The sequence below is a fragment of the Oncorhynchus tshawytscha genome, linkage group LG24 (genome assembly GCF_018296145.1).
Source record: "Oncorhynchus tshawytscha isolate Ot180627B linkage group LG24, Otsh_v2.0, whole genome shotgun sequence".
Classification (NCBI taxonomy): Eukaryota; Metazoa; Chordata; class Actinopteri; order Salmoniformes; family Salmonidae; genus Oncorhynchus; species Oncorhynchus tshawytscha.
This window is the reverse complement of record NC_056452.1, coordinates 5,626,282-5,638,593: the sequence shown is the minus strand read 5'-3', so window position 1 is coordinate 5,638,593 and position 12,312 is coordinate 5,626,282. Positions and strand designations below refer to the sequence as shown.

Here is a 12,312-nt window from a genome sequence, read left to right as displayed (position 1 = left end):
CATGCTTTTATCCTTCTGACTTCTATTTAACCAGTCCCAGTCACAAGGCTCCATCACTTTGAAGATCATCCCTGCCGTTGCAGAGGAATATAGGCTGAAGGAGAGCAAAGTGAGGAGGGACACCAAAACTTTACATTCTTAGTGCCCCCAGTTCAGGTAGTGTGAAAACGTTTTCTCCCTGCTGAACACAACCTGGATTTGTTATGAGAGTATCCAGCCACGGAATTACAAGGCATACTTCTATGTAATACGAACATTCTGAGGGATGTTTGTAGTCCGTTGACATTCAAAAAGTTATGAAGGCCATTGATGGCCAGAATGCTACGCTTTTATTTATTTATTGGCAATTATAAAAAAATAAAGATATATAAACTCCCAGTAATTTATTGGGTAAAACACCAACTTGAAGGCACAGTGATGCCGAAACGTTGGTGCTTTTCCCAATAAATAAATGACTGGGAGTTTATGGTCAGCACCTCTACACAAAATCATTTTCTGTGGGTGTGTGCCAGCTCATGCTATTTATTTATTGGTACACAAGAAAATACAAAACAATATGATGAGAGTTTAAAAGGCAAACGAAAAAGGGGTTAAAAAACCCATCTCCTCCTTAAATTTAAGTTCAAATAAGACATATTTTAATTGTGGTGAGAGATGCACCTCTTCTTCTCTTTAGAATGACCCCTGTCATGATTTGAACCCTGTTCTTCCTGTACTAGGTCTACCTGAGGGCCCTGTTTGACTACACCCCCTTTGAGGACAAGGCCACGCCCTGCCAGGAGGCGGGACTTCCTTTCAAGCGGGGGGATATCCTGCAGGTGGTAAGCCAGGACGATGCCACCTGGTGGCAGGCCAAGAGAGTGGGCGACAGCAACCTGAGGGCCGCCCTAATCCCCTCTACACAGTTTCAGGAGAGGTAGGCAAGACTGATTTTTTTTAGAATGGTTTAAACTTTAAAGAGTACAAAATAATGGACAACTTACTTAAGGGGCCCTGCTGTATATGATGTCCTATTGCTGTATTTACCTTTAATTTGAGGAATAGATTTGTATTCTGCATTTTCCAAACACTGTTGGGATATAATTGCCAATGATATTGGGAAGAGCCCGTCGTGTTAGTCTTGGCAGATTAGAATGTTGTTATTGTTGATTTTCTATAAACTGGAAGTCACCTCGCTGTGTATGATTATGTCAAATTTCCGAGTCTACTTTAACTTTGAGGGATTTTTATCCCATCTACACCTCTCCCAGGCGTCTTAAATACAGAATAAAGATGGGCACTTACCAGGCGCCTGTGTCACCGAAAACACCCACATGTAAGCTCTCTCAATACACTGATTCCCAATGATCACTTATATTTTACACCGTTAGTAATAAAAAACAGTTTTGTCTGCATTGTATTATTTGCATTCTAGAAATTCTTATTCTTTTTGTAGAGAAAGATAAATAAAAAAAAGGTTTAGGATATCAAAAGAGAGGAGGGATTTTAAAATGATCCTCCAAGGGTTAATCCTTTTATCCAATTCGGAAGCAAATATGACAACAAATCTGTAGGTGGGCAAACAAAGGGTAATATAACTGTCCTCTCATATCTTTATCTGTCTGAGTATTGACTGGGAGGTCTTACATTTTGATATGCACTAATGTTAGCTGTACCTTGACAAAAATGCATGACTTATCATGTGGGCACTGCCTGTTTGAGTTGTGTTAATTCCCCCCCCACCCCCACCCCCCTTACTGCTCACCTCAGATGATCCGGCTGAAAGAGGTAGGTGGAGAGAGCACACACACACACACACATACAGACACTTGTCGAATGTTATTTTCTTTGCCTACCTTCCTTGACCCAATACCTGTAACACACCTGCCTGCTTTGCTTTACCACCCTAACCCCCCTCCTGGACTCTTCAGAAACCTCCACAGTCCACACACCCCTTCCCTCCTTACCCTCCCACTCTCACCCTGTCTTCTCTCCCTGCTTGCCTCCCTACAGCAGACTGTGACAGTGAGGGCTCTCAGAGTGGACAAGACATAGGTGAGGGCATCACGGACTAAGCTCCACTCGCCAACACGCTTCATTTTTATCCCCGACGCTAAAGCTAAGCTTTACCTAGCCTCGCGGCTAAACTAATCCATTCACTGAAAGGTCGATGTGGGCTGTTGAAACAAATTTTGTTAAAATGAATGCATTATGACAACATTATTTACCCTTCTGAGGTCTTTACTATGTAGCTCTAGTCCCCTTTTGAGAGTTTAAGTGAAGGTTTACAAGATCTCCATCACACCACATCTCCTTTACCTTGACCTTTCCCTTCCTTGTGACTATGGCCATGTTGCAGACCGCCTGCAAAGCAGTCGCACTGCACACATTAACCGATTATTGAATACATCATATCCATTGCAGTCGTGCATCAGATTACATGATCATATTGAAGTGGTTACCTGCAATGTGGGTGGCCTCAAACGTGGCCTATATGACAACTCTGCTGCACTCCCCCGGTCCTCAAACCCACATCTACCTTTCTAGCTAGTATCTCTACTGCTAATTGCTAATACAGGATCCACCTTTCATACTATGTTAGAAGGGTCTTACTATGGCTTAATGCTGCTGAACACTTTTGCCACCTCCTTTTTGGTTTCTTGAACAGAGTTGGGTCAATTCCATTTCAATTGTGGTTGGTTGAATTAAAGTTGTGCTCCTATGGGGAAAATAATCCACATCCAATTCAACAAACTGTTAGCAATGTGTTAGTGCTATTAGCATTGTGTGCTTCTTGTCTACTTTCAGTATGCTCTGTGGCCTTTTGTTGAGCGCCATTGCTGTGAACTTTTGTGGTGCTTGGCGTTTGCGCCTCACTGTGCAGAGGAGCAGCTTTCTTTAAACTATATTGTGTACAGAGAGTGCTTCCGTTATTTTATACTTTAAGCTATAGGTCCTTCTTGTGTTTTTGTCTGTTGGTGCTTGTCTTTAAAAGAGGCCTTGCGTTGGACTCATGGCAAACTCGACCAAGCTGATCTGCTCTTTTGCTGCACCATATCAGACACGGGGGCTGGTTGAGTGGTGGTCTAACGCTAGTTGTAGTTTTTCCCAATAAGAGTAAAGCGACCCCTGCTTCCTGTGGCCATGCTTTTTCCTGGGATTTGTACTCAGGTACCATTACAGACTTTTATTCACGTCGTAGTGTTGTGTTATGTTGCTTTTTCCTTCCATACATTTTTTGGGGGAGAGTGGACTTGATCATTTTATCTGGAGCCCTTTGATCAGACAACTAACGTTTTGTGATTCGAAGCCTTTTCTGAAAAAAGCTTCTCTCTAAATTATACTGTGAATTTAGCCTGAGTGTTAGTTTGTCTCTGCTTTTGCAAGTTATGAATCATCAATGTTGTGTTATTTAATTAAAAAACAGTCAGGCACCCAGCAAAAAGGTTGAAGTGTTCATTTTAGGCACCCAGACTAAAGTGTTAAGTGCTCTTTCTTGCGTTTTGTATCTGTCTGTCCCTCATATTTGTCTGTCTTTTCGTGTGACTTGTTACCTCAGCTGGTCTACGCAGAAGTTTCTGTCTGAGTAGAAAAGATCGACAGGGGTCCCCAGGAGAGCCTCGCATTCCAGACTCGGCCCTGCTGGACTTCCTAATCTATGAGGAAGTGACACGCTACCAGCCCCACCCCAGCGAGAGGCCTCGCCTAGTGGTGCTGATAGGTAAAGGACATGAGGGCTCTGTAGTTTATTAGTGTCAAGTGGACTATGGTCTTGGGATATATTGAACTACAGGTATAAGATTTAGCATTTCTGAACTTACCAATCAATAATGTTAGCTAGTTGTGTTAAAAATATACTCTCTATATATACAGTACCAGTCAAAAGTTTGGACACACTACTCATTCAAGGGGTTTTCTTTATTTTTACTGTTTTCTACTTTGTAGAATAATAGTGAAGACATCAAAACTATGAAGTAGCACAAATGGAATCATGTAGTAATCAAAAAGTGTTAAACAAATCAAAATATATTTTATATTCTTCAAAGTAGCCACGCTTTGCCTTGATGACAGCTTTGCACACTCCTGGCATTCTCTCAGCTTCATAAGGAATGCTTTTCCAACTATCTTGAAGGAGTTCCCACATATGCTGAGCACTTGTTGGCTGCTTTTCCTTCACTCTGCGCTCCAACTCATCCCAAACCATCTCAATTGGGTTGAGGTCAGGTGATTGGGGAGGCCAGGTCATCTGATGCAGCACTCCATCACTCTCCTTCTTGGTCAAGTAGCCCTTACACAGCCTGAAGGTGTGTTTTGGGTCACTGTCCTGTTGAAAAACTAATTATAGTCCCACTAAGTGCAAAACAGATGGGATGGCGTATCACTGCAGAATGTTGTGGTAGCCATGCTGGTTAAGTGTGGTAAGCTGGTTAACACTTGAATTCTAAATAAATCATGACAGTGTCACCAGCAAAGCAGCATCACACCTCCTCCTCTGTGCTTCACGGTGGGAACCACACATGTGGAGATCATCTGTTTTCCTACTCTGCGTCTCACATAGACATGGCGGTTGGAACAAAAAATCTCAAATTTGGACTCATCAGACCAAAGGACAGATTTCCACCGGTCTAATTGCTCGTGTTTCTTGGCCCAAGCAAGTATTTTCTTCTTATTGGTGTCTTTGCAGCAATTCGACCATGAAGGCCTGATTCACGCAGTCTCCTCTGAACAGTTGATGTTGATATGTGTCTGTTACTTGAACTCTGTGAAGCATTTATTTGGCCTGCAATCTAAGGTGAAGTTAACTCTAATGAACTTATCCTTTGCAGCAAAAGTAACTCGGAGCTTCCTTTCCTGTGGCGGTTCTCATGATAACCAATTTCATCATAGCACTTGATGGTATTTGCCACTGCACTTGAAGATTGACTGACCTTCATGTCTTAAAGTAATGATGGACTGTCATTCTTTTTGCTTATTTGAGCTGTTCTTGCCATAATATAAACATGTTTTTTTTAACCAAAAAGGGCTATCTTCTGTATACCCCGCTAACTTGTCACAACACAACTGATTGGCTCAAACACATTAAGGAAAGAAATTCCACAAATTAACTTTTAACAAAGCACACTTGTTAATTGAAATGCATTCCAGGTGACTACCTCATGAAGCTGTTTGAGAGAATGCCAAAGCTGTCATCAAGGCAAAGAGTGGCTACTTTGAAGAATCTCAAAAATAAAATATATTTTGATTTGTTTAACACTTTTTTTGGTTACTACATGATTCCATGTGTTATTTCATAGTTTTGATGTCTTCACTATTATTCTACAATGTAAAAAAAGTAAAAACAAAGAAAAACCGTGGAATGAGTAGGTGGGTCCAAACTTTTGACTGGTACTGTATATATACTGCCATTGTTTTATTGAGGAACCTTAGCTGATCGGTTGATTTGCGTGTGCTTGTCGTTGAAAGCATTATTAATACCTACAACAATTGATCAAAAATGTACATTACCCAGTGGAGGCTCCTCAGAGTAAGAAGGGGAGGACCATCCTCCTCAGTGAATTTCATAAATATAAATAAAACAATTACATTACACAAGTTATCCTTTTTAGATAAAACTATACTAAAAATGTTCAAATGTCAACAAATAATTTATTAAAACACACAGTTTTTTCACTTTCACTTAGCTTGCGAATGCAGCTAGCTAGTTTAGCTTACTCAAACACCCGGCTCGAAGAAAAAGATGCTATGTTAGCTAGCTGGTTATGGCTATCCAACACTGGAACTTTTCCAAGTCAAGGTAAGCATTTGACTGTACACTGTACTGCATGATGGTAGCGGGTTTACTAACGCGATAGTTCTCGTAGCTATGTTGACTATGGCGTTAGTGAATATGGTGACAATGATGTAGGCTGTGTGTAGCGGTTATGATATGAAGGTTTGGCTTGGAACAGTGTTTTCGCCTGGTCACAGACAGCTGATTTGTTGTGCACTGAAGTCCACAAGCGAAGGGAAAAGGTGAAAGGAGGAGAGCACATAGATGCGAGAAGGAATTATGTGATTATGCTGTTTGTATGTGGCTGCTATGAAAGTGAACGGTGTTTGTGTGTAATCAGGGGTCTATTCCTTCAGCTGATTCTGTTGAAAAACTTTCTTTAAACAGAATCAAACAGGGATAAACATACCTGAATTGGTCCAATAGAAACTCTCGTTTGCAACTGTTGGACAAATTTTTACATCCTAGATCAGCTAGATACAGGCAAGAGTGTGCAAAGCGGTATTGAATGTGTCTCTGTCACCTTGATTACTCACATTTTTCTCTCGACCTGTGCACCTACGTTGTAAACGTTCATTCATAGGCTAGTTTTTAGCAACCTCAGGATGGGTATAGGGAAAATTAGAGTATCATGTAGTAGCCTAAACCTATCGATGTTACTTTGAACTGGGTGAATGGAATATAAATGACAGTTATCCAATATGCTGAAATAGAAATAAAGCCATGCTCATAAAACAATAATCGTCCTACCTCATCTTCAACGGCACCGACCGCTACTGACATTATCACACTCCCTTATAGAGACATTTAGAAAGGTAGTCCTGTTTCATGAGAGTCTCATTTACAAGGGAGGTCCTTCCTACCTGGACTTGCCTCTACTGATCTGCACTGTAAACATGTCTGTTTATGTAATGTAGAATTGACGACAAGTGTTCAGACGGTTGGTAAACAAGGTGTTCTATCATTGTCTGTCTGGCCACAGGTTCCCTTGGGGCCAGAATTAATGAGCTCAAACAGAAGGTGATCGCTGAGAATCCCTGCCACTTTGGTGTGGCTGTGCCGCGTGAGTCACGCACGCACGCACGCACGCACACACGTGACTACATTTCACTCACACACACCCAAGTGACTACATTTCACTCACACACACCCAAGTGACTACATTTCATTCACACACACACACACACACACACACACACACACACACACACACACACACACACACACACACACACACACACACACACACACACACACACACACACACACACACACACACACACACACACACACACACACACGTGACTTTATTTCACACACAGACACACAGAGTAAGTGGCATTGTATCCATGTTATTCTTGGTATTGTATCTGTGAATTTCCTTTCCACCCTAGACACCACTAGAGCCAAGAAGAGTCACGAGAGGGAGGGAGTGGAGTACAACTTCATCACTAAACAGGCCTTTGAGGCTGACATTCAGAGCAACATGTTAGTTCATGCTTCTAACATTATATAGATTAGCTCATTTAAAAAAATAAGAAATAAAGGAAGGTTGTGGGCTCAATTCAATCTGCGGAAGTTCAGCGTTAAATCCTGATTGAAATTTAAAGGCAACGTTCCCGCAATAGCTGAGACTGCATTCACGGTAAGCGCTGCATATGCCGCCTCAATCGGAAATGACCTGAACATTTCTATTGCGGAATCTGCGACGCTTCAGTGGTACAGATTGAATAGAGCCCTTAGTATCTATCAATAATAAAGAAATGTTGTTTCTACTGCGTTGTGTTAGGCTACGTTTTGTTTGTTCAGTTTTATAGAGTATGGGGAGTACAAGGATCATTTCTATGGCACCAGTCTGGAGGCCATCCGCAGTGTGCTGGATCGAAATAAGATTTGCTTGGTGGATGTACAACCAGAGGTATGTATGTATCTCAGCCAGTGGAGGGAGAAATTGGGGACGATGGGCACATTGTAACGGCTGGAATGGAACGGTCCTCCCCTTTTCCTTACTCCACCCTCCTCTACTGACCTCAACCAACAGATTCACATAAATATTGTAAGTACAGTGACGTGTACACAATCGACTGAATAAAAAACAAAACTACTACTTGCAGTGTTTATACGTATGCAACAAAAGTTTGCGACTATGGCACAACGTGCATGTGTCTCAGGCTATTTCTATGTAAACCATTTGAGGTTAACCCGAACCATGTGTATTGTGCCGTCCAGGATGACGATCATGACGAGTAATGTGTTCTGCTCTCCATCAGGCACTGAAGATCCTATGGACAGCTGAGTTTAAGCCTTATGTTATATTTGTGAAGCCTCGTATCCATGAGAGCCACTGCAAACGTCACGGCTCCTCTTCGTCACTCAGTGTAGGCATCACTGTGAGTCTCACACACACACACACACACACACACACACACACACACAGTAGGGACAGGAGTTTTTTCCTGATCAGGTTGCATAACCAGGAAAAACCAAACACATAGCCATACACATAGGCATAACCTTTTCCCCAGACACACTGCAGACTGAAGACATAATATCCATTTAAAAACAAACACATTCACCCTATCAATACAGCAATGCTATGGAAAACCCACCTATCCTATAGACACCCACACCTTTAAGTCAAACTCACCCTATGGACACACACAACCTCATATGGATAGCAGTCGCATCCTATTGATAATACATAGGTGTGTAGCAACAGTAAAAACCAATGCTTTTGAAAACATCTGATCATCCTGAATCTCTCTCTTCCCCATGGTTAGGAGGAGGACCTTCAGGAAATGAGGCAGTCGGCCGTGCTGATGGGCGAGCGCTACGGCCACCTGGTGGACCGGGTACTAGTGAAGGAGGACTTGGCCAGTGCATGCGTTGAACTCCGGGACATCTTGCAGAGGGTTGAGACAGAGGTTCACTGGGTGCCTATTGGCTGGGCCCGAACCACCTAGCATACACTCCCTGGCGCTACAGAGGGGCCATTGCATATAATACAATTAAAAACCAGGCCATTAGAAACTAACGGGTGACATTGAGATAATGGGAATGGATTTGAACTTTGACGCGTTTTACTGCCATTGTGTTCAACCACTCCCGTAATCTCACAAGCCAGAACCAAATCTCAGATGCACTTACGCTAACAGTCACAAGAGACTACCACTGCCAGAGTGATGGTGTTGGTGGTGGCAAACTGACATTGAGATGAGGGGAGAAGGAAACGGCTATCGGTGGTGACTCAAGTGAATACGGTGGAATCATTTGGAGCAGTTTGGGTTGACAGACTCTTAATAAGAGACTTGTCGTTGCCTTTACATGTTGGATCAGAAGTATTGGCTGCCGTCACCTCAAGATCAAGTCTAATTTGCATTGCTGAATTGTGGACAGTTTAAACATGTGTATTATTCCTTCATCCTCATTGCATGAGCGTGTCCTGTTTACTTCATTTTTAATAGAGGCTATGTGCAATGGGGAATTGTGGATACTGGCTGAACTAAAGCATGGTAATAAAATGTTGTTGATCAGGCAGCTAAGACACTAAGTCCCAAATGGAAGGGTAACAGATTGTAGCCTCAGAGACTCCACAGAAATCTGCCAAAATAAAGCTCAATAACTTAATGCATCCACACACTCCTATTGAGCGTTCACCTGTATTGTGAGTAGGGCTATGCCATCTTGATCTGTAGTAGAGCATAATAATCCTAATTGGCAACAACCATGAAAAAGCATATAATACTTGCATGTGAGAGTAATGGTCTTGAAAATGTATACTATTTATCAGAGCCACGCATTCTATAATAATCTAGAATGTGTACAGTAGATTAGTCTAGTAAGTACTGAACATCAAACAGAATGCAGTACAAATATTGGTTTTCAATGATACATAACAGATGTGGGCAAGATGGAGATGTGATTTCATTATGAATGATCAATGATGATTACTCATTGAACGCAAAATAATACTGAGGTCTGTGTGCTTTGTGATGAAGTAATTCAATAAAATCTCTTCCTTAAAGATACAAGATGACCCTGTTGATTTGGCCACCCTCTTCATTGTCCTTCTAGCCCTTTTTTTCTGATTTGATAAAGAGGATCTGATCACAGTTTACTGCGTCGCCTCGTGGTATTAAAATGTGTCTTTTATGCATCCACTGTGTCCCCAATGTGACCAGATTTCCACCATTTCAATGGTGCCAGGAGAGGACAAGAAATTGAGGAAAGAATAATTGAGAAAGAGCCCTGGAATTCTTCCCAGAGGGATTTAACTGGTTCAGTTATGTTCTGAGGGCAAATCGGCACCCAGGGCACTAGCAGATCAAATGTATTGGTTTGATGAAAGCTCAGTGGGCAGAGCTAAGAGTGACAAGTCAGTGAGTGGAGTTTACAGGTGAGCGTAAAACAAAGACAAGGCTGGCAGGGAGGTAGGCCCCTAAGCCATTTCCCATGCATTGTCTATGGGGTTTCTTAACAAAACCGGGTGTAATATAATTATTGCCACTGGTTGGTTTTGTGGCGCTAGTCAGTCTGAATTCACATAGGGAACACTGTAAACTGGAAGAGGTGCATATTTCTTCACCCAGCAAGAGTCACAGAAATGGTAAGATGAGGAGTGTTGGTGTGTGCCTATTTGGCAATAACAGCTGGTGCGCAATGTCTAATTTTAAGGAAGTCTGGAGGTATTGTTGGCCTGAGGTAGAGTACCTCATGAAAAGCTGTAGACCACACTACCTACCAAGAGAGATCTATATTTTTCGTAGCTGTATTAACTACGACAAACCGATGCTGGCACTAAGACCGCACTCAATGAGCTGTATAAGGCCATAAGCAAACAAGTAAATGTTCATCCAGAAGCGGCACTCCTAGTGTCCGGGGACTTTAATGCAGGCAAATTTAAATCAGTTTTACCTCATTTCTACCAGCATGTCACATGTGTAACCAGAAAACAAACCTCTAGACCATCTTTACTCTACCCACAGAGACGCGAACAAAGATCTCCCTCGCCATCTATTCGCTCAAGTGGTCAGATGACGCGGATGCTACGCTACAGGACTGTTTTGCTAGCACAGACTGGAATATGTTCCGGGATTCATCCAATGGCATTGAGGAGTATGCCACCTCAGTCTCAGGCTTTATCAATAAGTGCATCAATGATGTCGTCCCACAGGCAAAGCGTCAATACAGGACTAAGAATGAATCCTACTACACCGGCTCTGACGCTCGTCTGATGTAAGCAGGGCAAACTATTACGGACTACAAAGCGAAACCCAGCTGTGAGCTGCCCAGTGACGCGAGCCTACCAGACGGGCTAAATGCCTTTTTATGCTCGCTTCAAGACTCCCTGGAAGTGCTACCTTGTCCCAGACCTGCTGTTTGATCCTGTCTCTCTCTACCAGACCTGCTGTCTCAACTTCGAAATGCTCAACTATGAAGAGACAACTGTGATTATTATTTGACCCTGCTGGTCATCTATGAATGTTGAAATGTCTTGAAGAACAATCTGGTGTAAATGGCTGTACTATTTTATAATCTCCACCAGCACAGCCAGTAGACTGGCCACCCCTCAGAGCCTGGCTCCTCTCTAGGTTTCTTACTAGGCTCCTGTCTTTCTAGGGAGTTTCTAGGGTGTCAATGCAAATAGTCTGGGTGGCCATTTGATTAATTGTTCAGAATTCTTATGGCTCGGGGGGGTAGAAGATGTTAAGGAGCCTTTTGGACCAAGACTTGGAGTTCCAGTACTGCTTGCCGTGCGGTAGCAGAGAGACCAGTCCATGACTTGGGTGACTGGAGTCTTTGACAATTTTTTGGACCTTCCTCTGAACGTCTAGTATAGAGGTCCTTGATGGCAGGAAGCTTGGCCCCATTGATGTCCTGGGCCGTTCGCATTACCCTCTGTAGTCCACGATCAGCTCCGTTGTCTTGCTCACATTGAGGGAGTGGTTGTTGAAGAGGCACGCTGGAACTTCCAGAGGCTTGTACACCTGACGCAGTGTGATGTGGTCCAGGTAATTGTCACACACTCACTCTGTTTTGTTGTATAATAATGTTAACGTAAGAAAATTGTGCCTTTCTATGTTAGATCTGAAACCCCTATTTGCTCAACCACAGCCTTCACAGCTGCAGTCGTCTGCCTATGCTACACTGGCCGCAAAAGGTGATTGACAATTAAACACATGCACACGCTCCCTCTATTTAATCACATCCGCTTTAGCCGACATCAGCATAGCGGTCGTTTTGGTGGCTTCTGAAATGGAACTGTGTTAGAGCTGTCAAATCCAAAAGCGGCTCCTGGCATTATACTTAAAGTTGCATTAACAGAAATCTAACACAGCCCTGTTTACAAGTTTAAACAAGGGAATGTGAGATGTAATCTACACTTTGATTGGGCTGATAGAAATCCTCATTTCATTTAATGATTTTGAATTTGAGTCATTACTTCTGTGTAGCCCACACTTCCTCGTTGTGTACTTGTAGCACGAGTAGGATGGTTGTGGCTTCGTGACAAGGATCAAAAGCGGCTGCTACCCGATGATTTGACAGATCCAACAGAGTCACAG

General features: G+C 42.7%; 1 protein-coding gene across 2 annotated transcripts in view; it reads left to right on the top strand.

Moving 5' to 3' along the window:
• Window positions 1–9,777, top strand: part of LOC112223826 (MAGUK p55 subfamily member 3-like) — a 38,260-nt gene extending 28,483 nt beyond the window's left edge. The window contains exons 10-20 of one of the 2 annotated variants that reach the window (XM_042305223.1): window positions 35–109; window positions 720–916; window positions 1,251–1,315; window positions 1,750–1,767; window positions 1,993–2,034; window positions 3,539–3,700; window positions 6,732–6,812; window positions 7,144–7,237; window positions 7,559–7,667; window positions 8,020–8,139; window positions 8,530–9,777. In XM_042305223.1, the coding sequence (XP_042161157.1) occupies window positions 35–109; window positions 720–916; window positions 1,251–1,315; window positions 1,750–1,767; window positions 1,993–2,034; window positions 3,539–3,700; window positions 6,732–6,812; window positions 7,144–7,237; window positions 7,559–7,667; window positions 8,020–8,139; window positions 8,530–8,712 (1,146 nt within the window). In that variant the 3' untranslated portion in view covers window positions 8,713–9,777. The remainder of the gene's footprint in view (window positions 1–34; window positions 110–719; window positions 917–1,250; window positions 1,316–1,749; window positions 1,768–1,992; window positions 2,035–3,538; window positions 3,701–6,731; window positions 6,813–7,143; window positions 7,238–7,558; window positions 7,668–8,019; window positions 8,140–8,529) is intronic. The other variant, XM_024387073.2, reaches the window with a different exon arrangement.
• The last annotated feature ends 2,535 nt before the right edge of the window (window positions 9,778–12,312 follow it).